At 35.6% G+C, this 27,745-nt stretch overlaps 2 protein-coding genes and 1 long non-coding RNA gene across 5 annotated transcripts; all 3 read left to right on the top strand.

Annotated features, from left to right (window-relative positions):
• The first annotated feature begins 1,582 nt into the window (after nt 1–1,582).
• Nucleotides 1,583–5,931, top strand: LOC124160480 (larval cuticle protein 65Ag1-like). The gene is made up of 4 exons (XM_046536332.1): nt 1,583–1,628; nt 1,728–1,888; nt 4,073–4,203; nt 5,492–5,931. Exons 1-4 carry the CDS (start codon nt 1,583–1,585, stop codon nt 5,706–5,708), a joined length of 555 nt encoding a protein of 184 aa, XP_046392288.1. The 3' UTR covers nt 5,709–5,931.
• Nucleotides 5,932–15,971: 10,040 nt separating this feature from the next.
• On the top strand, nt 15,972–18,489 carry LOC124161220 (endocuticle structural glycoprotein SgAbd-4-like). Its single transcript, XM_046537484.1, has 3 exons — nt 15,972–16,056; nt 16,799–16,923; nt 18,079–18,489. The coding sequence occupies exons 1-3, from the start codon at nt 16,048–16,050 to the stop codon at nt 18,278–18,280; spliced, it is 336 nt and encodes a 111-aa protein (XP_046393440.1). The 5' UTR covers nt 15,972–16,047; the 3' UTR covers nt 18,281–18,489.
• Nucleotides 18,490–22,648: 4,159 nt separating this feature from the next.
• LOC124160554 lies at nt 22,649–25,730 on the top strand. 3 transcript variants are annotated; one of them, XR_006865193.1, is made up of 3 exons: nt 22,649–23,638; nt 24,324–24,468; nt 25,379–25,730. It is a non-coding gene; the product is annotated as an uncharacterized LOC124160554 (long non-coding RNA). The 3 variants fall into 3 exon arrangements; XR_006865192.1 differs by having other exon boundaries at nt 22,649–23,642; XR_006865194.1 differs by having other exon boundaries at nt 22,650–23,557.
• Nucleotides 25,731–27,745: the final 2,015 nt, after the last annotated feature.

Below are 27,745 nucleotides of genomic sequence, written 5' to 3'. Positions count from 1 at the left end.
TGTAAGGGTCCCAAGTTAAGATCTCATCCAAAGCCTACCGAAAACTGGCGTTGAAAAAGATTAAATTGGAAAAAGAATTAGCCGGCAAACACTAAAAATAAGAAATTCGTATTATTGAGGCATTTTTGGTTTGCACTGAACTCCTCTCCAATCCGAGTCTAAAAAAATCTATATCAATAATTTTTCAAACGCACTAGAACTATTAAAACAACAATAGATGCATTTGATTTTCATTCTTTTCCAATATGATAGATCGTCAACTGCGACAATATTGCCTCAGCAAAAGCGAGTACTTTCTTAATTTTATTTTTACTATCGTCAAAATGGCTTTTTTAAATCTTAATTCATAAATTGTTGGTACGAGAATGTACCCCCATATATTAAATATTATTGGCGGATTAAACTCTTACGATTCATTTCCTTTAAATAAATGTTTTCGATGAAAGACAAAAATTGGTAAACAAATCACAATTCACTCCTTAAACACCCACATATAGGTTTGGTCCCACATTGTGAGGTCAAAAGGTCAAAATTGTAAAACTTTGCTCACACTCAACAAAACTTAGGTCCTTTCCCTATAAGTATGTCAATTTTCATGAATATTTCTCGAAGCAAAGCTACAAAAATTTGATGTCAAAAATGACACTCAACCTGTGGGTCAATTTGTATACATATCACATCCTTCTTACATACCAAATCAATCTTCAAAATTTTCTCTGCCATTTTGGGTTGGCAACCCGCAGTGAGTGAAATTCTAACCTCCAATGTATTGGTAACGCATTAGTTATATCAGGAATGAAGCACCCTATAAAAATGGTTGTTTACCGTATTGTGTGGCAGACCCCTTCCATTATAAATCAAAGAGATTTTATAACAAGTTCGGGTGAAAAACTTAACTCAATACACAACACGCCGTGTTTTTTCAACTCACACCATTTTCAAGTGTTATACGATCTTTTCCAAGTTACTTTGTAGCAGTGGTGCATCGAGGGAGGAGGTTTAGTGGGATAAACCCTCCCCTCCCCAGAGATCAGAGAAATTTTAAAGTTTAATCCATTTTACTTAATTTGTTAGTATTACTTATAGAATAGTGTTAGGATTTATCAAATATCTCTCATAAAGCGGTAAAAATAGTCATTTTGAACCATTAATCTAAAAATTTCATGGAGGAGGGCCCCCGCGACTAGCACTTAACCTGGCGGGTATAGAATACCCCCACACCCCAAAGTATTACTTGCGCCTAAAACCCCCCTGGCATTAATTATTAGCTGCGCCCATGCTTTTTAGGTTCTACTTAAAGCATATCTGAGGCAAATGCAAAAAATAGTCCATAAAAGTTAATCGCGAATTGGATATCAGTACAGCCTTCATTGGAAATAATGTTCCAAGCAAGTGATTCATTGGTTAGGATTGTAAGGGGGCGTGCATAAGGTGATTCATTCAATCACCGATCAATGGCTACACAGGTTCTTTACGGATCGAACGATCCCACAGCTTGCTCGGGCGTGGGAATTCGGACAGTGTCACACAACAGGAAGGAAAGACATGAAAACGAAGGAGAGAAATGTTTTTACGATTGGAAATGTCATCTGACCTCGCCCCTCTTACAGAAATTTCATCGCCTCTGGGCAATATATGGAGACAGAAATAAATAATTCGGAAGGGGTTTCTTGTGGTGTGGGAACGCATAGGTCTGAAAGTGGGAATAAGCAATATTCTTCCCGTAGAATGCACCGGAAGAAGGTTTTGGGGAACGTTTTCGTATAAATTGGCCGGGGATAGACTCGACAGGCATCACAATCAACCAGTCAGTGCATCAGGACGGTCTATTCCTATCAGTGTAGCTCAGAAGTCGGATCTCTTCCACATCACCACCAAAATGAAACTCGTGAGTACTTACCTAACGTAGCCATAGTTACTCGGAAAAGATATTTGTTTCACCTCGGCTTTCCGAATGGATTTCCAAAAGGATTTCCGACACCATGGTTAATTATTTGGAAAATTTTTACGAAATATGATATACGGATTGTGGAACCAACTAAGAAATATTACCTCTGAAACATTCCTTTTGATACGTTGGACCAAGTAATATCTGTGGACGGCATAACTATATTTTGATAAGTTATATTTTTTTACTCTTGGATCATTCTTAAGTAATATTTTGGTATTTAAGATAAATTCTGATCAAATATAAGGCCAAGCTGTCGCGTTGGACTTCATTTGTCATAATTATTACCCCCTATCGTAAAGATAACAAAACCTGTATCAATAGACTTGAAAATGAGCTGGAACTTTAACGGCATAATAGAGTATATTGAGTAAAATGATGACTCATCATCCAACACATTAGATCGTCAGTTGTCATGAAATAGTTGCACCAAAAAATAGGACTTCATAATTTTATTTTTACTATAATCAAAATGGCTTTTTTTAATCTTTAGTTGCGTATTTTGTGCTTTTAGTTTTAGGATAAATATTATTAGAGGTTTGACCCGTTACGATTTTTGTGTTTTTTAAGATAAATAAGTTTCTTCAATAAAGGACAAAATTTGATCAAATAAATCATAATCCATTTGGCATACACTGCATCCGTCGTACATACTAAGCCAGTCTTAAAAATTGTCTGCTTCTTCGATTAGAAGAAATGGCTTCAGTTCAATTTTTTTATGAACGCATTGAATATTCATCAACTTAATAATCAATTTAAATGAAAGATAAATCGTATTTTCCTCGAAGAAACATTATTTACCACAAATACACGACACTTTTTGGTGCTTTTAAATCATTTTCAAGCGTGAATTGAGACGAAAGGTGCGAAACATATCACGTATAAATGCATTCACGCATCGACACGTATCGTGTAGTGCAGTGAATTATTTTTTTTGTAGAACCTAAAAAAAACCTCTTCCATTTATGCTCATATGTACAATACAAGAGTAGGAAACTTACCTACACATCAAATAATGGAATTATTATCGCTATTGTATTGAAAAATATTTCGCTAAAAACCTGACGAAATTATTTTGGCCGATGGGAGGTTACCTTCTCAGGACGTCGGATTACAGGACACGACGGAATACCGGTTGCAAGTATGGTCCTCTGTTTACTTTCACTGCCTTCGAAATGGCTAAACGAAAGCAATGACCTTTTTTCCCGCCCCACCAAATGTACTTTTGTGCTGAAGACGCGAGAGTGTCCATTGCTGGCGGCATCGTACGAAAACGCAGGAAGAAGGCGGCGACCTGTTATGCCGTACAGACTGAGGGGTGAAAGTTACAGCTGGGATATTTATTTTCGGCTCAACCTTCCAAGGGAGCATATTTAGGAATGTAAACACCCTTCAAACTTAAAATAACTCCAGAGTGCAAGCATCTCAGGAGAGGCTACTAAAATCCATCAACAAAGGGGAATTTCACACAAAATTATGCGTAAAAGGTGAAGCAATACTTAAAAATTGATTGCCTAAGTTTAAGTTTCAAGTCTAGTTGCGCATTTTATTCTATTAGTTTATATCTTCAAATACGCAATTTATCTGTGTCTGCATCATTAATTTATTTAGATTGAAATTTGGTTTAAATGAAATGATTGCGCTCTTACTTCAATCTTAGTTCACATTTATTCAGATTAAGATACAAATTAACTCACACTTAAAATTTTGAAAGCATTGCCTAATAAAGTGGTAGATTAGAAGACTGATGCAAATAGAATATACTTAACGATAAAGATATAAAAAAAAGATCGAAATAATAATAGGAAATAATAGGAAACCTCAGTGGTTTCCTTTTAGGAAATAATATGCATATCTGCCTTGAAACTTTTGCGTCAATTTCTGTATATAAGAGTAGATGATCATTATTGCCCAATTATTACGTGGCATTGAACAAGCATGTATTAAAGTATGCGTATGTAGATATTACTCTATTTAATTCACCCGATTAATTTACAAACGAAATGAGAATCACAGCCAATATAGTCTCTAATTTTGGGCAACTAGACGATTACAAATTGTGGAAATATCAGGATCCCTAGGAAGAAATTACTCAAATTCAAATTCTATCTATTCTTCCAACAGGCAATTGTCTTTTTCGCCGTTGCCGTGGTAGTCGTCTCTGGAAGACCACAATTTGGATTCCAGCCCGCTCCAGTGATTCCAGTTCTGCTGAGGGACGAGGTCAGAGACGAGGCTGGACAGTTCACCCTCAGGTAAATACAATTTACTTAATGATTAAGGAAAACTAAGAATAACGATGATGGCATTTCAACGATATAAAATGGCTGGTTGTTGGAAAAATAATAAAAAATAAATTCAATAGAAAACCGAAGTTTTTATCTTAAACTATAAAAGGTATAATAAATTTTCTATGAGCTTAACTAATTGGAAAGTGGATTAAAATTGAATTGCAATAGTTTACCCGGACAAGATTACAAACGACAAAGCGAGTGCATACCAACATTTTAAAATATGCGGCCTCAATGATTCTAGGCGTTTATAGCAACGGGGCTTAGCTTATTTCGAACCGTACTTTTTAAAGACATATTTTTCATGTCTCTTTTATATAGTATTCTACCGATTAAGGTACGTTTCCATGGAGTACTAAAGAAGTGGTCAGGGAGCCTCCCTTTCCATGTCTCTAGAAGGACAAAATATCTTCCTAGCTGCTGGTTTATTTTAAGGGGAATTCTATCTTTTCGAAAATTATAAAAATCCTGTGTCATTTTAATTTGCTCTGAAACGATGAACGCTCTTTTTGAGCTGTCACCTTTATTAAGTAAAAGTTGTAGTGAACAAGACTGCTCCACAACTTATCCTCGCGCAATTTCGTAAACATACTTTCAGTTCAACAAGTGAAATATTCTGCCAAATATACATTTCGAGCATCATCGATAAAATCAATTGCAATCAACGTTTGGTTGTTTAGTCACCTTTATCAGATATACTACCCTTTCATCAAGCATTAATCACTGACTGCTGAATGGAAATAAACTAATTTAGAATTTCTAATTGTGATCCACTTGCTTCAATTAGAGCACTCACATATTCTAAGAATTTGAACAAGGTTGAAAAAAGAGTGAACTCTATTATCATTTATATACTTTATTTAACTTTTGACATAAACACTTGCAATTTTCCAGAATTATAAGCTTTATTATGAGGTAGGTGTCGATGATTTTAGTACATTACACACTATTTTTACATCTTAGTAATCTCTATTATCATTTATATCCTTTTTTAACTATTGGAATAAACACTTGCAATTTCCCACGGTTGTTAAATTTATTACCACCCAGGTTTCGATATTTTTAGTGCAACATACACAATTTGTATCTTAAGGAAAATGAATTAACATGGAAACTTAGATGGTAGTAAATCTTATAATCGTGGAAAATTGCAAGTGTTTATTTCCATATGGAAAAATTCCACTCTACGTTAAGATATCCGGATTTTATTCCTTTTTTCAACTAATCCGTATTCCTTGTATTGTGCACATAGGTACGTGACTGGCGATGGCACCACAGTCAGTGAAGCCGGCCAACTGGTCCCGAACAACGAGGGAGACGACAATGTCCTCGTGAAGCAGGGCTCCTACACCTTCACGTCACCAGAAGGACAGACGTTCACCGTTGAGTACATCTCCGACGCTAACGGATTCCGGGCCTCCGGCGCCCACCTCCCCCAGTCTGTTCAACCTATCGCCCCGACCTTCTAAAACTGCACTTCACGTGTCTGACGCGTGATGACAGCGTCTCCTATTGACGAACTTTTCCTGTTGATCTTGTTTTGTTTGTTTAGGCACTTAGTTGTTCGTAATCATCGATTAGTCACCATCCAAACCCTGATGTGACTTGGTGTTCAATGGATATTTATCCCTTCCTTGTTCATCAATGAAACTTCATCTTATTATGGTTGTAAATAATAAAAAAATACAACAAATCCTGTATTCTATCATTCTTTCCGATTTACCTCAGTCATTATATCGACCACTCTCATGCGACAGAAACTTAAGTAGTAAAAATAACAGGGCAAATCACAATTTCACTTTGAACACTAAACAATAAAGTTCCTGTGTGAACTCGCAATTGTATCGGGAACACCATGCAATAAGAATAGGCGAAGTTGTGTGTTGCTTCCTTAGACAATATAAATTAACTCAATCAACAAAGGTCGTCACTTCTGTTTCCATATTTAATAACTTACAATTAGGCAAGCAACTCTATTGATATGATAATGTTTTTCTTGACTTATAAAGCAGAGTAAAACACCTTTCAAATATAGTTTTCCTAAACTCTAATTTTTTCATGATATTTACTATATACACTAGATAATCATTTGCGTGAAATGGATTACAGAATTTTTTTTTCTCCTAAAGGCGAAAACGAAGACTTGTTTGTAAGGCAATAAGGTGTTCGCCATAGATAAGTTATCATTTAAGCCTGCTGATACTTTGTACTCAATGGACACTTTCTTCAGTGGTCACTATCGAAACAACATCGTTTGTAAGTGATAAAACAGCGCAATTATATTTTGCCCTTCTATGCTTTATCAAATACTGGTAACTTATAAGTACCGCGAGTCATAAAGTGCTCTCATGAAAAACCATTTGTAATATCAGTGAAGTAATGTCACAGCTAAGAATAACTTTGATACCTAACTTTATCCAGAGGTAAGAAAAGTTTTAATTCTATCGTTTCATTCGATAGCTTCGCAGGCAGGATGGTAAAATATATTTAGAATATTCTTTCCCATGAAGTATAAGAAAGCTATAAATTTAACAATTGTTTATCCATAACCGTGCTACTGTTGCTAACCTGAAATTCACATCTCTTTGGTGAAGGTCATATGACAATTGAAAGGCGTAAAGCTGACCAGAAATCTCCTCGGAGTCGAGAAATAAAATGTTCTAAAGCGTATTCCTAAAAAGATGACTTCCTTTCCTTTATTTTTCACAAAAGTCGAAAATTGGAGCTTTTAAACATCAATATGAGAATGATCTAAATTTAACCGTCACTATGAGAATGATCTAAATTTAAAAATCAATATGAGAATGATCTAAGCAATTCCTTATTACTGAACTTTTTGAATTACATAAGCAGCAAGCTGTTAGAGTCATCGGTAAGTACAGAAGGATGCAAAATGTGAAGCATTAAAAGAATTCCCTGTGATTACCAATTTTACGAGGAGAATTTCTATACTATTGCTATCCATTCCTAAACATAAAATATTTTGGCTAAATATTGTTCATGAGATTAAAATTTCTCCTCATGGAAAGAGCTAAGTTATTTTAATACTGTGTAACATCTTTAAATGACAGAAAAATATGTACATGCAAGTTCCAGCCTAAGATGAAATTACGAAGCCGTAAGAGTATTCTGAATTCGTCTGAATATTCTGTAAAAAAATATGATGTTTATGATGAAAAATCAATAGTCATTAGCAATATAACCAAGCAAGGGTATGATTCGTGCCGGAAGGAACCTTAATATGGGTTTCAGGATAGAGATATCTTTCGTTATAACTAGAAGAGCGTTGTGAGGAAAATTGATCCATGGAGTGACAATTACTCAAAACAAAATATTTTTGTACTCCACATTTCAAGTAATATATTAAATTCTAAAGCACCAAATCAACCAGGATGTCCAGTTGCCTTTTAGAGTTACTAAAGTTAAAAAAGGGTTTCTAAACAAGCAAATATTTTGAAAAGTGTGTCGAAAAATGTTTAAATTTTCATTCACGAGAAAAGGTTTTCGACTTTTCATGCTGTTCATTATATGCAGGGGCCATTGAAAACTAAAAATGGAATCCAAAAATTGAAGCTTAGATAACCAGTCTTAGTGCAAAAAAATTAAATCTTATTCCTGTCTGTGAGACTAAGTCACCCCATGATAAGGTGAGTTTAAAAAAACACACTTGAAAAGAATTAAGTATTTAGAAAATGGTTCAAAGTCTTAAACAAAGTCTCTTCCATTAGAATTTACGAGAATTATACATTTCCAACGGGGAATAAAAAATTAAAAAAAAAAATACGGCTAACTTTTAGGTTTGTTTGATCTACATTGCACAAGAGTGACCAAAAATTTGTACAAAGCCACTCCAGTTGACAAATAAAGTGGATTGCAGATATAAAATATACAAAACGTACTACTGGGATACAAACGAAGCATCTTAGTCCACTAAATTATTTTCCCTATCAAAGTCCCCATTCCAATTCTACTTCATGTGATTGGCGTTTTCTTCCGTTCTTTCCCTCTCCCTTCTGTCTGCGGCTATCTTCAACTACATAATATCCTGGGAGCCACCTTTAAGTTAATGGCATGTTCCACTCGCCAGCAGCTTACTACAAGAGAGGTTTTACTAGAGTCAGCAAACTTCGCGCATGTGTTTACTCCAGGAGATATCCCGAGTGATGGTGACCCCCCTAGTATTATACTAACTCAGATTTCAATAGTTGGATCCCGTTAGCGGTGCATCTTCTTCTTGAACAGATATCTTAATATAACCTAATCCCCCGTCTGATAATAACCATATATCTTTTTCCTCAATAATGAAGTGCATGCATAGCATTAAAAATGCTGCTAGTAACCTTTTAGGTAAATTTAATCTAATCTACTTTGATGCTAATTTTCATCTTCAACGATATTTCAACAATTTTTTTAAATTTTATTCTTCGCACGCCAAGGATATATCTATTTAGGATTTTTTTGATTGATGGAACCATTTTGTTCCCAGTAAAATGTTTTGCAGGAAATTACGAATGATATTACAATATAAATTACTTTACATTAAAAACGTAGCCCACGAAGCAATTGCTTTAGATCTTAAGTTTAGAATCCTTCTTCAAAAAGATACACTGATTTGAGGATTTATTTAAAGAAAAAAGTTTTGTGTAAAATATGTTTTTCGCATGCTAATAAAAATGAGCGAGATTAAAATAATTCCATACCTCGTACTCTTGTTGCATTTTTTTAGCATTTCAATGATTAATTTCCAGCAGAAATTAATAGTTAAAATAAAATTCAATATCGACTACGCTCATATACATTTTTGAAGTATTTACCACCTCTTTTAATTATCCCTTGTGAGTACCCGTTTTAACCGTTTTAACTTTCACGTCTGTAAATACCTCGTCAAAAAAGGAACTAATATGACAAATTTTTGACGCTACTTCATGATACCTTTGCTGTTCCTTAGGGAAAATTGTTACTCTAGTAAAAGGAAAACGGTTTCGGACTGCATTTCGGTTTTTAGTATTCTAGCATCAAAATTTTCACCATTCACTTTCACTCTCCACTTCTGATGTATTTCACCAATCACGCAAGGATAAACGCAAGTGAGAATTCATGAATACATTAATAATGCATATTTTATATTTACATTAAATTCGATTCGATTAAAACTTCCACAGCCGCAAGGAAAGCGTTGCACAGATCAGAATTTTGTCGAGAGCCGCTAGAGAGTCGGAGGCTGCGCGCTAGGCTTAGATTATTTGAGCAATTGAGAAAGGATATCTTTAAGAGTGACACGGATGACATAATGTTTGCATCCCACTATATTTTCAGGTCCGACAGAAGCGATAAATTAATAGAAATATATTGCGGGACGGATAGATATGATAATTCCTTATTCCCCTAAAAATAAAAGACTTGACTAAATACTAGGTGCTAACAGTCCCCACCACACGCCTATTGAGTCAGCTTGCTGGGCACTATTTAGATGTAGGTAAATGCCGATGTGACCACTGCCTTTGCAAGTGCACTTTTTATCATGTCTGTAGTTATTATATATGAGGATAGAGCCGGTTTATTTTCCACGAAGTCTTAGTTGGGTGGAGCAGCGAGGCTATACCAGTCTGTATTACGACAGGAAATCCTTGCACTTCTATTTTTGTGAGAAAAAAAAAGTAACAAAGTCATTAAGTCATGTGTTGATGACGTGCATCTCAAAGCATAGGGAAGGAGAGAGAAAAAAAGCATCAACCTCATGAAAAGAGAAATAAATAAAACCTAATATATGGTCAAAACGAGATGAGATGGATACGGAATAAAGACAAAGTCCTGAGGAATGGGAGGAGTACATATGGAAGGAGTACACGAAGGAGTACACATAAAGGAGTACATATGTAGGAGCGACAAAGTTGTATTTTTTTCAAAACCGGTGGTCTGCAAGAATAAACGGATCTGGACTCCATCAACTCCTTGCAAAATATTTAAGCTTCGACAAGATTTAGAAAAAGATGTGTTTAAGCTTCATTTCCTGAAGGGAAAACGAGTTCAAAATGACAACTTCTTCAGCCTAACATAGAAAATTTGCTTTACAAAATTTGAAAGACTGATTCATCTTCGCAGATTCCAAACTAACAACGACGTCAGTTGTAGGGAATAAATTTGTTCCGTGAATTTTGAGCGCACTTTGAAAAGCTACTTACAATTAATAATATTTGGTGATGCCTCACCATATCAATGCATGCGCACTTTCACATTCATTTTATTATGACTGATCCTCAGGGAGCTGTTTCATCTATGGCTGCTTATAAAACTATTACCTCCATAATCCAAATATTCAATTATTTTTTAAATAAAACACTGAAATATGGAATATATTATGATGCTTGACTCAATGCCGGTTGGAATATACTGCTGCTTGCACCTAAAACTAAAATGCCTTGTAGTACGTGGAACCCTTTACATTCTTTTCGCTCCGCATTCCAGCTCGCAAAACCCGCAATGCTGCTATACACCGGCCGAATTTCCGTCTGGCAATATCTCACAGATACCTCTTTTACCGCTTATTTTCAATTCAATCTCAAATACTTATTCTTCTCTTAACCTCTTTACCTCCCACACCAATTTTAATTATTATTACAGTATTCTACCGATTAAGGTAGGTTTCCATGGAGTACTAAAGAAGTGATCTGGGAGCCTCCCTTTCCCTCCAGCGCAACCTTCTTCAATTCACTGTAAGGCCTACTCCCTTTCAATCTATCTAAATATCCCATTATTTTCCTTCCCCTCCTTCGTTTCCCTAACATTCTACCCTCTAACACCGTTTTCAACATCCCCTCCCCGCTAAGTATTCGCTCCATCCATAAATTCTGTCTCCTCCGTACCTCATCTAAAAGCTGCCTCCCCTCGCCAACCATATCCAGCACTTCGTCGTTCCTTTTCCTCTCCGTCGATTTCACCTTCTCCATTCTTCTCCATACCCACATCTCGAATGCCTCCAATCTTTTCTCGTCTTCTTTTTCAATGTTTACGTTTCCGCACCGTAATAACCAATTGAAAAGACTATCTTTTTAACACTTACCTTTTGTAAGCATTGTACATGTTGAAAATGGTTGTTATTTATGAGATTATTTTTATGCATGTTTTTACATTATATTTACATAATTTATTTTGTTTATAAACCCAATGTAAAGGCCATATTGCTGTTTTTGGCGTTATATAAATAAATAAATAAAACCCTATCATGTAGTACATACGTGAGTACATACGTGGTACATCTTGTAGAACTTGGAATCCTCTAAAAACCCAAAAAACGTATATCTAAATGACTTTGGCCGCAATACACTTTAGAAAAGTAAAAGCGGAGATTCATCAAATAGAGGGCCTAGATTAAGCAAAACTTTATTCATACAGCATGACACCCAATTATTTGCCAATTTTACTCCCCATTCCAACGTGACACAACGATTTGGAGATTATTTACAAAGCGTGTAGCTTGTGGGATTCCGCAGAAAGATAATGGCAATCTAACCGTGGAATTTTGTGCGTTGATTTTTACCATGTAACGCCACGGGCATACCACACAATTCCAACCCGCCTAATATCAAGTAATTGTTTTCAAGATTTCTTTTCCATACATGATTCCGTAGCTTACAAAGATCGAGTGTCACATGCAAAACAAAAACAGACTTCAGCGTTCTCCAAATGGAATTGGAAAGAACCCTAATTACATTTTATTCGGTAAACATTCCTACACAATACAGCGATTTTATGTAATACTCATAATTATATTCATACTTTTCCTCCAAAATTTAACATGTATCAGTGCTAAGCGTCATCGTTAGGTTAATCATGTACACTTACAAGGAAATTACATTTTTACAAGTTAATGTACAAAATTTTAAAAGCTGATGAAGCCTCAGCGTTGAAATATGTAGTACGAATTATGATTTTAATTGAAAAGTACGAATCAAACTTTTTACCTATTAAAATAACTCTCACGGAGAGAAGTGCAATATATTTTAACATGCAATGATGATAAGTAATACAAAGCAAATTTTTCAGCAAAGCCTATTTTTTAGCAAATTATGGCTACAGTTCAAAATCTGATTATAATAAATTTTGAAAGCAAATATAATATACTGATACCACGGCATCAAGCAAAAAAGTCCAGGTTATTATTTTCCTGGAGAATTCGTATTTCATAAAAGCCCACCAGGTAAAACGACCCTACCGTAAAACATTTGACATTAAAATACCACCGGGGTTTAATTCTCATTAAATTTCCGTTAACTTGGGATTCAAAGGTACTCTAGAAGCGCTACATAATTACTAATTAGGGATGCTAAGAAGCAACTAAAAAAATTGTCTATCTAATGAAAAAATTACAAAATGTTTTGTAAGAGATTATAAAGAAAAAACATGCAAGCAATTATTTTATTATCTGCTCTAATTGGATTCTGAATTCCTCCGTATATTGAACATTTTATTTTGAATATATTGTAGGAATACAGAGATGTTAAAGTTTTTTACATCTCATTTTTAATTCTCAAAGAAAATTTAACTGAAATCTTACGAATACAAAAGTTTGTGCAAAAGGTTGGGTGTTTCATTAACTATCACACGGTTATCAAAAGACCTACCGGAAGTATTTTTCGTCTAGGAATGAGAGAAATGTCTTGCCTAATCATTCCCATCAATAGTCCGTTATGCTCCACGGAAACATTAAACTAAAGCACTATAGCTTACATTGTTTATGGAAAATATCTTGGAAATTTTAGCAAAAATATTCATGAATGCTTGTAAGATAACAAGATATTTAGCATAAAAATAAATGAATTTTATGTCCACAGCAATGAAACTAAAAAAAGTCATCGTATTCATTGAAAATAAAAATAGCTAATATTTTTTATGGACAAGGATCTACTTACTATAGCATTTTCGTGTCATTTTCAAGCAGACCATTATTTGTTTTTTTAAGGATCAATTGTTACTCCTTGCATGTTAGGTTACTTTACAAAACATAGAACACCACTCGGAAGTGGATTTCTCAGCCGCAAAGATAATGATTTTGTATTACTGTGTGAGAATCTTTATACATCCGCCCTCGCGTCGTTCAAACCAAGCAGCAAATCAATTGCATGGTACGCCTTGAATTGCACGGACACGCATGTAGATAATGAGATATGCGGTCATTTTAATTTTTTTACAGATTTTATCAAAGCTACCTATTTTTACGATGAGACGAAATGCATTGAAATAGTTTTATATTACTCTGATAAATATTTGCTGTGAACATTTTCTATTTTGAACTCTTAAACCAGGTGAAAACAGTCACAGCCAGGAATTGCAAAAAACTTAAGATCGATTCTTAAATAATATAATTGCGTTAACTATAAATATAAGAATTGGGTTAACTATTTTGCAACTATTGTAAGATCGCCAACTAACACGGTTGTGTGCCATTTACTAATGTAAGACGTTATGATCTAAATTGCCTACGTAGTTCTAATTTTATTTTCCTAAAGAATTCATATTTCATAAAAACCCACCAGGTAAAACGGTTATACCGTAAAACAAGGTTATTTGACACTAAAGGTAACTCTGACAATTTTTGGGGTTACTTTCGAAGGGAGCCAAAGTACAAATAATACAATGCATTGTGACGGTGCTCAGCATAAGGAAGGCAAACCGCAGTATTAACTACTACTACCAAGCATCTATTTGAACTCTACTTTACGTAACCATTGCTTCTGCAATGTCACAACACATCATACCTTCAATTTTTTAGGGTCCACCAATCCTGCCTTTGAATACAAGGCATGCAAAGATACTGCATAATATGATTTGATCAATTTTACTATACACATAGCAATAAGCTTTCTCAATTTTGTACGCAAGACGACTTTGATCTCAGTGTCAATGGTAAAACTTATTGAGAGCCACAAAATTGTATTCCAAACACCTGATATTCATAATGAAATTGTTTTTTCGAGAGAGGCGAAAATTTGGTTCTTCAAAATGATGCCTAAGAGGAAACTTGAGGTTACTTGGAAACTTGTTTTAACACGTTGCGTGCTATGGGCATAATATTACGCCACTAGAACTCCATAGATTTTTTCTTAGGGAGTGATATTTCACCACATATTTTATTCAAGTGGTACCAACTTCTAAATAAAAAAACAAGAAAAGCAAAATTCATTTTTCTAAAGTGACACTAAACAGCTATTCCTCGCTTCAAGGGTTGATTGCTAATAAATTACTCAAAAGTATTGAAAATAGTCAGCAATGGGGTAAAAACCTCAGCACTAAGTTAAGGTCATTAAGTGCTAAAAAATATTATAAGTGTCGGAGTGAAGGGGTGGCTTGAACCCCCTTGCATTCGATTACCAAGGGATATATTATTCTATTAGAACAAAATTAGGTAGAATGTAGTTCGCAAAAATAATTACCTGCAAATATCATCAAAAACACGCTAAAAGTAAAATAACCAAGGCATATGACCATGACCATGCCCGTTTTACGGTACCTGTTTCTGGTATTCTCAGCCAGTGTTGGATCCAAGATAAGGACAAGGGGGAGGACTAACCTCCCAGTAGTAGTGGGGGTCCGGGAGGTTACGAAAATTTTGAGAATTTCGAGGCTTGTAACAACACTTTAAGGTTACCTTATTCCTAATTTCACAGAGAATTAAGTTTTAAAACATAATTTTATGTACATTTTTAGTAATTTCACCTCATGGTAGATTTATATTGTGTATAAGCGTTTTTATTCTCCATTAATAAGGTCCACAAAAAGAAATATTTTTATCAGTTTTATCTTACCTCCCCCCGCAAGCTTTTAAAGTAACTTCAAATCTAAGAAATATGTTGACAGTTTAAAATTTCATACAATTTATGCTTTTTAATCCTTACAAAAATATTTTCAAAGCAGAATTTTTATTAGTATTAGCTCATTTACTCTAGCCTGGTTTTTAAGTAATTTTGAACCTAAGAGATAATAAACTAAATTAAAGACCGAAGAAAGCCTTTTCGTAAAGATACTGTCAAAGGATAGTAATCTGCATCAACATCTACATCCAAACCCGCAAGCCGTCTAAAAGGCATGTGGAAGGGTGTGTTAGGACACTATGCATTTGCACATAAAAAGGATATGTTTGAACGAAATTATGACTGGCATTTATAAAAATGTCCTTTATGGTTCGGGGGAAAGGAAGTCACATACTTATTCGTTCGGCAAAATATCTCTCTATTTATCCCTTCTGTTGGACCTGGAAATATAGTGGGGCTATAGTATCATGTTCTCCGCGCCGCTCATAAAGATATCCATTCTGCATTGTTCAAGATGTAAACGTACTTTAAAAATCCTTCAATGTTACCATGCAGACCATTTTATCTACTGTAAATTGGATATCCCAGGGGGTGGGCATATATCCCCCACTAACCCCTCTATGGATCCGCCTTTGTTCTCAGCCATACTTTACAGGGAGGAAATGAACTTTTCCATGTTAATTTTGGCTTCGTAAAGACACAAGCAAGCGACTTCGGCATGACGAAACCTTAGAGAGAAGATGAGCATCTCGCCCTGAGGTGTCATTGCAAACTCATTTTAGCCGTGAGAAAATTCCTTTGCCGATGCGAATTTCCAACGTGCATCCAAGAAACAAGTGGGAAGAGGCGGGGGTACGCAAAAAGCAATACACGTGGAGCTTTAGCGTAACGCAAAGAAGCTCAAGTGAGTATTGGGTATATAAGGGCAGGGTGGGACCGAAGAAGACATCACTCGACGGTCACTTGCTCCAGAGGAACAACCAAAGTCAAACCAACCACCATGCACTCCGTAAGTACACAGCTTTTCAACCTCAATTGCGACGCGACATCACGGAAACGCAAACCAAGTGCCCATAAAACAAGAAACTGGTATTTAACGCAATATTTCGAGGGCTTCATCCATAGAACAGGCCCCTGTCCACTTAAAAAGTATTGACCCATTAATGCAAAGGTTGATGATATCGTACAACAGTGGCCTACGATGTATAATCTACAATATTTCATAGAAAAATATTGGTTAATTTAAAAAAATGCGATTAAGTTCATGGACTTTGGTAGAAAAGAAGAAATTGGATTGAAAAAAAGCATGTTCCGACATCGTGTTTCCCCTTTTTATGTGAAATCTACGAACAATCTTAGTAAAATTAACGAAAATAAATCATGTACAATCACAAAATCATAAAATTCTGCCTCCTGCATCTTTAAACGAAAATAATCAATAAAACATAATTAAATTAATTTTTAAAATGTGAGATGACAGATTTTTAACGGGATATCGTTCACAAGTTTCCTCCTCATAAATTGATTACTTCCGATTGGCCACCTACGGGCAATCAAATGCCCCGTAACATTTTATTTGTAACGGAGCCGAACAGAACCCCAATGGGAAACATTTACCAAAAAAGCTACCCTTCGCATTATAGAGACAATGTCGCTTACAGGGCTCCCGTGGTCTCGAGGTAGTTCAACAAATGTATCCATGGAGACGCTTACTATATGGTTTTTGGTGTTTTTTTTCTCTTTATTTCCAGGCAACCGTAGTACTCCTGCTCGCGGCCGTCGCAGCGACAAGTGCCCAACTGCTGAACACCAGACCCATCATCCCGATTCTGCAACACGATGAAGTCAGGGACGATTCCGGCCAGTTCACCCTCAGGTAAGACCAAAATCAGAGCTTGATGCCATGCTATGAAGAAGAGATTAAGCAGGTAGTTATATCAACAAAAATTGACACCTTATATGCCAAAAAATTGGTTCGTAACATTTAATGAACTTTTACTATAAATTTTGAGTCCATTAGTAAGAAAAGAAAAACGTGCTTGACATCGAATACGGCATAAAAGCATTCTTTATTTCTTTGACATTACATTTATTTAAGTCTGTTAATATAACCTCACGCGTAACGTAATGGAAAAAATAGCGGAAAATTACCTCTAGGACCTTAAGCTTTACATAAAAAAAAGTGTGTGAAATGTAAATCAAATTAGTTTCCTTAATTCTTCCGAGAGAGAATTCAAAATTTAAATTAAGCTATGGAGCAGTATAAATACTAGAAATACGAATTCACCGCCAATTAGATCCACTAGAAAAAGAAAAATTGTGTTCAACCGAAATTAGAAAGCGCATTTTATGCCAATCATTTTACCCCTAAATGAACAAATGATTTAAAAGCTCTAGCTCACATCGCTGTTTACCAATGCACAATATTATCTCGATGGAGAGATAGAAGATAAAATTGAATGCAAGCAGTATCTTTTAGGCTGGTTTTACATTGATATTGCAGCAGTCCCAGAAGGAGAAAGGGGTAATAAGTTTATTGATATCCCAAGGAGTATATAATAACTTCAATCGTTCGGGCCAAGTTCCCAACTCATGAGCAAGAAATGCTTCGATGAAGAAGATGTTTTTGCCAATAACAATATTATAATATTAAGTTTTAGTACTCAATTCAACAAATTACATTTCAATTTCAAATGTAGAATAATTTAGGCAGCCTTGAAGGAGAAACTGTTTTAGGCTACCACGAAAAAATAATTGCGTTATGCTTTTACTTAAATATACATGTAGCTCATGTAGTTATACCATGATTTTCCCTTAACATTGCGTACCTCTACCTACAGGTGCGTAAAATCATCTATCTCTAGCAATTTATGAATTACTCATCTGCATCTTTTATATGCAGCTGTATTTACTCTTATCTCTATTTATTGAGAAGTAAAGAATAAGCATTTTCCAAAAAAAAAAGGGAAAAAAGATGGCGATTTGGGCCACAAACACATTTATAATGCTTTGTGCTCAATTCTTCCTGCAGGTACGTGACTGGCGACGGAACCACCTTCCAGGAGTCCGGCAAGCTCGTGCCCAACAATGAGGGAGACGGCAACGTGCTCGTGAAGGAGGGATCCTACAGCTACACCTCGCCAGAAGGACAGCTGATCAGCCTCAGATACACCTCTGACCAGAGCGGATTCGTCCCCACAGGAGACCACCTCCCTGTTGCACCCGTCGCCTAATTCCACACACCGCCACAACGACCGATTGGCTCTGCCAGCGCCAACTTCTGTCTGGGATGCTGAAGCGGGGCCTGAAAAATCGAATTCCCTCGATCGAAAGGTTCAAGATAACAGGGTATTCCGTCTCAACTATAAATGTAAAAAATTGATACACGCAACAACAACAAAAAAATAAATCCCAAGTGACGTAATAGTCATTTGGAAAATATAATTTTGGATCTCCTATTTCCTCTATCCATAACCAATTTATCATCATCAACTTGTGGTGTTCTGCCCGTCGGCAGGTCCCCCGCGCCAATGCTGTCTCCATTTCCTCCTGTCTCCGGTCATCTCCTTGAAGTCCATATCTTCCAATTTTTACGTTTTCGAGAAACTTCAGCCTTCCCCTCCTTCTGATCCCTTCCACCGTTCCCTCCAAAGCTATATTCAAAATTCCATTCCCTCTCATCAAATGTCCCAGCCAATTACCCCTCCTTTGATTTATTTTGTCCATCAACGTTCCTTTTTCATCTATCCTATTTAACACCTGCTCATTCCTAACTCGATCCGTCCACCGTATTCCCTCCATCTTCCTCCAAACCCACATCTCAAACGCCCCAATCCTCTCCCTATCTCTCTTCCCCGTCGTCCAAGTCTCACATCCATACATAAACACACTTCACTCATCGCATTTCACCATTCTCTTCCTCAATTTTAATTCCAGTGCCTTGTCGAATAATACCCTTTTCTTCTTCTTGAAAACTTATTTCGCCATTCCTATCCTTCTTTTTATTTCTCCTGTACTTTTCCAGTCTTTAGTTATCAAAGTCCCCAAGTAGCTGTAGGTTCTCACATTCTGTATTTCACCTTCCTTTGTCTTCACCCTCATACTATCTATATTTCTCACTTTTATCACTTTAGTGTTCTTAACCAATTTAAAATCGTAGTCTATTGCATTACCCACTGGAGACTTATCGAATGAAAATAATATATATTTTTGTGGAGGCATTTCATTCAGCGGGTAAAAAAACTGTAGTGACAAGATTCATACAATTAATCAAAGTTCATTCAAAATCATGTAACTCGTCTTTTTTTCCAATACTCTGAAGTGGTTTGAAGAAAAAAGTAATACGTACGAAATAAATTCATAGTTTTTCGAAATATTTCAATGCTCAGCAACTCTACCAATGCTATGAAGTGCTTGTGCCGCAGTATATATTCAGCAACATTATTATTCCGCTTTAACGAGTTCACTCAATGAAAAATATGAATAAAGAGTCTGCACACCAATGGTACATCAAAAATTTACAGAAATAGATGCTAGTGTTTCCATTTAAAATGCTTATTCAGATTAGAAACCTTTTAAACGTTATTTAAAAATTGAAAATTAATTACCATAAATTAGAAAAATTTAAGTAACCGTGTGGAAGTTTTCTCGAGATAAATTCTGGCAATGGGGATATGAAAAATATCCTATCCGAGGGACGGAAGAAGGGAAGGGGACGTTGCCGAATGAATTATACGAGAGAGATAATTAAGGGTATAAAAGAGAAGAAATTCAGTTTTCTTAAAAGGCTTGTAGGTAAGAATGAGAGAAAAATAGAGGGCTTCCTCCAATCAATTTTACGACTATTGACTCATGATGATGATGGAGAGTAACCTGGTAATGATAATGCGTAGCATAAACATGTTTTAGTATTTCGTTATTTGATTTAATAACAGAATAATTTATTTAATTACTCATAGCACTGATAACGCTAGGAGCAAACAATTAAAAGAATAAGAAAACAGATCACACCTACTTCCTACGAACTTCATCACCATCAATCACTTTTTAACGACTTTTTTCCAACACTATTTTGTCTACCTACCCTTCCCTGGATCTTTCAAAACCCTTCGGATCATTGAAGAGGCAGCTTAGAAAAGCCATTTTTCTTTTATCCTTTTTATAGTTTTTTCTAGGTTATGTATGTTAAAGCTACAGATTATAAGCTTCGTATTCCCTGCAAAGAATGTATCCGCATTTTTGAATAATTTAATAAATAAAATCAAATGGTTTTCCGTCCACTGGCATGTCTCAAAGTTGTTTCCACATCCTCCTGTCCAAGGCCTTCCCTTTGGTTTGCTTATACCTTCTGTTCAACCTAACTTTGTCGATCATTTTCAACCTTCTTCTTCCTCTTCTCTTTATTAAATTCGAAGTAATTCTATTTCAGATTGTAGAATTATAAAAAAATTATGGCATCGTATTTTAAGGAAGCGACCGGCAGCTTATCTCTCTATCTTCTCCACCCAACCCTTCCCTCATGGCGCAAATGACATAACGATACCTCCTCTTTGCACAAACGCTCAACAATCGCCCACCGCATCAAATCTGCTCATCTAGAGCTGCTAGTGACTGAGCTGTAGTGGCTGAGTAGTAGCTGAGTGTAGATGAGCAGATTTGATTCGGTAGGCGATTGTTGAGCGTTTGTACAAAGAGGAGGTATCGTTATGTCATTTGCGCCATGAGGGAAGGGTTGGGTGGAGAAGATAGAGAGACACCCGGAGTCAGCATTAGCATGTGACGTGTACGTTATAAATGTAATAGAAAACCCTCATTAGCTCCATTATTCCTCATTAACTTATAAAGTTGTCATGGAAAATATCCAAAGACTGGTAGTTGTTTATGTTTGGGGTAACGAAAGAGAGAGAACACGGAAGTTTATATAATCTTTTGTACTTAAATAGATAAAGAGGAAGAATAAAGAAAGTAAACAAAACTGTAAGTAGTGATAAGATAATTAATTCGATATATACAAAATCAATAACTCCACATATAAAGTTGCCATGAAAAAAACCAAGAATGGGTTGCTGTTTAAGTTTGGGGGGACGAAAGAGAGAGAACACGGAAGTTTATATAATTTTTTGTACTTAAAAAAGACAAAGAGGAAGAATAAAGAAGTAAAAAAAACTGTAAGATACTTAATTCTATCGCTACAATAGGATGATTTTACGGTGGAAGTATAACCAATGCTCTCTGTAATTATCTCAGGAAACTGGTTGAAAATATTCATCAATGTTTGTTTCTGTTCGGGTGCTAATGGACCAACTTTCAACTCATTCAGATTGATTCTACAATCGTTCGTGCTTTTAGAAAAATTTCCGCTTCTTCAAGCTAGTCTGGTCCTGGTACCTTTCCCTAAGAATATCTCATTAGTATTATAATCTAAAACAGCTCCCTATTTAGTTAAGAAGTCATGGCCAAGGATCACTTCGCAAATCAAATCCTTAATAATTAATGCAGGAATGTCAATGTCTATGTTGGAACACTTTGTTCTAAGGAATTTTCGGCCATAACGTCCAATTCCACGGACGGAATGTTGTATTTGCAAGTGCCCTTAAAGTACTCGAACTCGAAGCAGGAAGTCTGTAAAAAATATCCTCGGAGAATCGGGATTTGAGTACGGACCCCCTGGGTGGGAAGCCAAAACCCTACCTACCACAAGAGCTCGATCCTTGATTATGAAAAAATAAATAAATACCGATAAAATCAAATTTACGGAGGTATTAGCAAAAAATACACTGATACTAAGTAACTAAAAGCCACACAAAATAGACATTTCATTCCGATCTATACATTCCCATGGCAAGAGGAACGTTGAATATGAATTAAAATGGTAGTGGTAAGAGAAGGCAAACCATTGAGAGTAATTATAACTATTGAAGCTGTGACTCACCGTTTGGTCAGTAAATTATTCTATTTGAAGCATTGGCCTTTATTGTTTTTATTTTGGTCCTTATTTTTCAAGCGAATTTAGGACAACAATGTCCTCTCTTACAATTAACTTGATTGACAATCACAAACATCCATGCCCTGGGGGGTTGTGTTTGAATCGCTCGTAATTATTCCGAGCACGTAACCAAGGAGTCACGTGGTACAATTACGAGCGATTCGGGATTTTGGTGTGTTTGAATCACTCGTAAAAATTTCACTCGTAAAAACCCTTCGTAATTATCTGACTCGGTAGCTATCGGTCGGGATGATTACGAAGGATTGACTACGATGGATACCAAGTAAACAACATGGCGGATTTCATGATGTTAATGTACGCGCATGAGAATTTTGGCGACGAGGATTTAACTGCGGAGAGAACACAGCGTACTTTCAGGAGAAGAGGAGACGCCTTTGAACTGAGTGAGAAGGAATTCAGAAACCTTTTTCGCCTCAATGAACGCTGAACCCAAAATCTGATTGACGCCATACATCTCCGAAGCTTCACGGACATCAGCTGTAAGTAATGTAAACAAAGTAAGTACACAAGTTTCATGCATGAATATATATTTTTTTATTCATAGAAATTTTACAGCGATTTATGGTGGTGATCCAACGTTAAATAAGATGTGAAACGTGAATAAGCCTAACTTTATTACCGCTGTTCTAACTTGCAATATGTTAATAAATTCAGAACATTATTCTGCTAAGTTGGAGTGCGAAAGTTTAAGAAATCATTAAAAAAGATCATGTTTCATGTAAAGAAAGGTAATGAGGAACTCCGAAAAGCGATGTGCTGGCATATTAACATTAATTTTAAATTGGTGTATTTGAATTTCCCCCCAAAACAAATACTGCCGTACGCAAAGCGCGTACAATATAAATACGTTCACTTGTTGTTTTCTCAACATTTCTGCAGGGAGTGATATGTGGTGGAGAGCCGACTTCTGGTTGTTGATAAGCAAATTGTGCCTTGCTGGAATGATTATTTACTCAGACTCGATAAGTGCAATTGAATTGTTTTACCGTTCATCCTAAATAATTCGTTTAAAAGTGTTTTAACAGTGCTTATGTCCTTCCGTTACCGTATTTCGCTATTTTAGGATAAGTTTATTTATTGTTCTTCAAGTTTGGCTTTGATCTTTCGTATTAGAACGGTAGTTTTGCGAAAAATATCCTCGGTCATTAGTTTATGTAGACGGGACGTTCATTACTATAGTTTTATTGCACAAACACATGTTACTAATTCCGAGTATTGGTATCTTGTATTTAATTGTGTAACATGGGCCTCATTACATATTAGCTTACCTCTAACTTAAAATAGCCGAATAGATAACCATGAAAATACATTAAGGTTGTTTCTCACTCGCGCATGTAACCGTGTGTGTCGACAAATGTTCAACTTTGCCTCAAGATAAACACTCATTTCATTACAGGTATTGGCTACTCTTACCGTCAATGCTGTTGGACAATAAGTGTCATACATAGCTTATGATGCATATATGAACATGGAGAGAAGCTTTTTGTGCCGGAGTGTGGAAGAGGTGACAAAAACTATAAATGACTATCTATTTAACGATGGGTAACCGTGGACCATAGCCCAAATTCAATATCATAGCGCTGGCGTAGGTATATACTAACTTAGTTTAAAAATTTATGAACATCCGTGAATAGTGACCGCAGTACACTGAATGCTATATTTCTTAGGCAAGTATGTATGCGTCATGCATTAAGTGGTTGGTTTTTACTGGTTATATATGATGTATGTATTCCCTATGAAAATCAAAGTAATAGATGGAACTCACATTGCCATGGTGGCATCTCCAAAAAAATCATGTCGTGTTAAAAGAAAGGTATTATTTAAATTATAACATATATCATTTGATTAATATGCAAGTGGTGAGTTCATGTGATTTAATAATATTTTATTTTGAAGCAACTAGGGTCAATTACTTTTTAGAAATTTACATTGTAACCCATTACCTGCTGAATGATATTTTAAGTGTCAATGAGTAGCCTAATGAGCTTCTTACATTGATTTACCTAACTGGTTTTCCGAAATAGAATATAATTATTATATATCCATGATTATACAAATTGAAACCATGCATATCTGCTATGTTCTATAGCAATATATCCCCAAAGCAATAGATCCTCAAATAGCTATGAATAGCCTTAGGAGGCACGTTAGAATAAGATTATTTTGACTCATCTTACCTTGCTTTGATTTTAATGGTTTCTGTTCAATTTTTTAATCTGAAGGTTTTGATATTTTGCTTTTCTGTTACTGTTGTATTTTTAATTTTTCAGATTGACTCAACCAGATTCTCCCAGGTTCAAATTTGGGTGAGGCTTCTGGACAACCCCTACTAAATCATAACATTTAAAATACTAATCCAAAGGATGCTGTTCAGTGGTTGTTTGGTTGACAAATTATTTCAATGGAAATACTCTGGTGTGCATTTTTCTCAGAATTGAATCTTTGTATAAATAATAATTCTTAGATCTACTAGGAAGTCTACCATCTGTAAAGGCCTGGTTACATGATACATTAACATGCACAAGTTAATGCTTAAATGATTGAATGCGTGAATGAACATGAAAATGCACTGTATAACCACCAGACTTGTGTGAACGTAGGAACAGAAAATAGAACCTGTTCTAATGTGGTTCATGCATTTGTATATGTTCTGTTCCACCAAAATCGTTCATGATTTCACTCATTAACTATGTGTTTATGTACCGTGTAACCAGGCCTTCAGATTGCAGGATAAACTGCTTGACTCCTTGGTGACTTTTTATCACAACAAGCTTGGTATGTACCTTGTTTCACTGAACCCATCTTCCAAAATCTAAAACTAATCCAAACAGTTAAATCAATTTTTAGGGTTCTCCAACAAACATTGGTTTTCAATACCAACAGTTTTGATGTCCAAGCCAATTTTTCTCTTCAAATGTGCTGAAACATTTTTTTTTGCCCTCTTCATACTGAGCCTCCCAAGGCACACCCACTGTACAATAAGCAGGAGTCTGAATGACAGTCTTTCATGTGTGGTCTAGGTTTATTTACTATAGTTAATAGTAGTGGGTGTAACTCGGTGGAAATGCTTTATCATAGGAGATGAATGAATAAAAACTTTATTAATTCCATATGGTGATTTATTGTGTCTGACCATGGTTTCGTTACAGTGTAACATGTTCAAGGTGAGACCTTTAAAATGGTTAGCTGTAATGAGATCATGGTAGACAAAATTAATCACCATGTGGTAAAAGCAATGTTTTTACTCCTTCAACTGCTACTTTTTCTTACTTTTCCTTAGCTTATAGCATTTCTGCTTCATTTTCTATTTGGTTTCCCTACTTAGGTGTAGGTATGTCCACAATGGTATGCAGCGGAGATTACTTTCTGCCAATGGGAATGGAATTACTCATAAATTTGATGATTGCTTGCATTATTTGTCTTTTATGAAAGTGATTAATGAGGATCATAGGTTTTCCATCCATAATGGTTGTTAATACTCAATATTCAATAATAAATCCATTATGGCATGCAACACTTTATGTTTCTATGATATGCTGTACTTTCTCAACTTTACATTAATGTGATCCATGAATGTGATGTATACCAACTCCTTAAAAAACGTTATTTCTATTGCAGTGCATCAACGATACTGTGTGTTGTACTTTTCTTTGAAAATAAAGACAATTCAATGCCAAGATGCATGTTACTGATACTATTTTTTATATAACCTTGACCTTGTATAAGATAAATTTAAATGTTCACCTATAATAGTGACAAAGCTAATGGATTAGAATAGCATTAATTTTATAACAGCATCCTTTAGAAACCAAGATGAGTCGTAGATTGAACCAATAGGATTAAGCAAGAGGCTATAGAATTTTTTTTAATAGGAGAGTACATTTTTTGTAACAATTATATTGTGTTTCTTCCCCTATTTAATTACAAGAAATTAGAATTGGGCATGAAGTATATATGCATTGCTTTGAGGATATTCTTGCAGGTCTTATTGGATACTGAATCCCCCATGTAGATCAAATTCTATTTTATCTTTTTCACATCTTAAACCTCCCTCCATTCCTATTCATCTTCAAATTTTCTTTTCATTACTGGAATTTTTTTCATCTTGAACTTTGAAGAAATGGGCATTTCTCTCATTGCTCCTATCTTCCAGCATTAATTTTTGTGCTAGGCATAATTAAAGTTGATTAAAATGCGCAGGGGGATAGAAACATGTATGAGTGTTAGGTTATGGAAAGTGGATTCAGCACATAAGTAGTAATATTTATGGTACAGAATAACTCTCAATGAAAAACAATAGGCTGGAAAGTTCACACAAACACTAAATTAGAGCTCAGAGCTAATTTCAGGCTAAAATCCCAAGAGGAAATGACTACATAAGTTGGGCCATTTTACTGCACATACAATGTAGTCGCACATACAGGCTGCATAAGCTTTTCCTCATGGGATATTATGCAAGACTTGCTTTAGAGTCGTCCACCTCGTCTTGAGAATTGAAACAATGGTGCTTGGAGTGGTAGTTTGATTTGAGGAGGAAGTGAGTGAGCTTGAGTGGGGATTAGTAATTGAGAGGGTCTGAATAATTATGGAAAGTGGATTAGAAGTGGAAATAAGTGTTGAAACACTCTTAGTAGATGTGGAAGGAGATTTTGAGGTTGATGGGGTCGGGTCAAAGGAAGAAAGATCACTTGAGTCCACAGATTCACTATTTTTTCTTTATCTACCTGGCTATCTGATGAATTCTGTTGCTGAAATAACCAATGATTCTATTTTGTGACATACTCAACTTAGCTACACTTGGGGTCTGCTACGCTAATGTTAGTATTACCTCAATATCGAAAATGATTAGTATTTCCTGCAAGTCTTCATGCCCGTGTGTCGCATTCTTCCCTATCAGTGCTATCATACGTTTTTTAATATGATTAAGCTCACTAAATTTAAGGGCTCCACTCCCAGTCTGGGTGCCCTCACGATTGTAACACGCTACTTTAGCGGCAGATTTCAAATCTTGCCAACGCTGAGGGAAAATTTAATAATCACAACAAATGTTATGAGATTCTTAAATGGCAATTTATGGAAACATAGTTTCTCAGCAACATATACGATGCTACATATTTTTCTATTTTTGAGTAAGTAGTTATTTTTACGTTTCATTTAAGCTAATCACTCTGTAAAAAATAATTACTTTATAAGAAAACGATCATTTACCGAAAAATATGGATCAGATATGGAAGAATAAGAGGCTAATGTAACGTAAATATAAATAACTAATACGCTTAATGGTTTATTAATAATTAATTAATCATTAATGTCGCAATACGTTTCATTTTATATAGTGTACCTTCAGAATGAATTGCCGAAGCATATATTTCTGCTCAGCGATAACTTCATATTTACGCCTTTGTTTACTTTAATTTACACCGCGCTACTGACGAATTCGTAAACAAATGAAGGAAATTACAACGTTGCCACAACCACCACTCGTGATCCATCTCATTACGAAGGCTCCAATACGACTTCGAGACGAAAAGTTTCAAACACACCAATTACCCTTCGTGTTGGTGAACACTCGTAATGGACCGCTCGTGATGGTGAGTGAGTGGAATTATTACGAGCGATTCAAACACAACCCCCCTGGATGGTGGTCAATCCACCCAGGCGGGATTCCAACCCGCGACCTCTAGGTTAGCAG

This window comes from Ischnura elegans, chromosome 6 (assembly GCF_921293095.1).
Source record: "Ischnura elegans chromosome 6, ioIscEleg1.1, whole genome shotgun sequence".
Lineage (NCBI taxonomy): Eukaryota > Metazoa > Arthropoda > Insecta > Odonata > Coenagrionidae > Ischnura > Ischnura elegans.
The sequence above is the reverse complement of the archived record's forward strand: the minus strand, read 5'-3'. Positions and strand labels throughout refer to the sequence as shown.

Coding starts and splice junctions, on each gene's coding strand:
- LOC124161220 (XM_046537484.1), top strand. Junction 16,924..18,078: donor TCCGGCCAGTTCACCCTCAG/GTAAGACCAAAA, acceptor TTCTTCCTGCAG/GTACGTGACTGGCGACGGAA.
- LOC124160480 (XM_046536332.1), top strand. CDS start 1,583: ATGTCATCTGACCTCGCCCCTCTTACAGAAATTTCATCGCCTCTGG. Junction 1,629..1,727: donor AGAAATTTCATCGCCTCTGG/GCAATATATGGA, acceptor TTCTTCCCGTAG/AATGCACCGGAAGAAGGTTT. Junction 1,889..4,072: donor TCACCACCAAAATGAAACTC/GTGAGTACTTAC, acceptor TTCTTCCAACAG/GCAATTGTCTTTTTCGCCGT.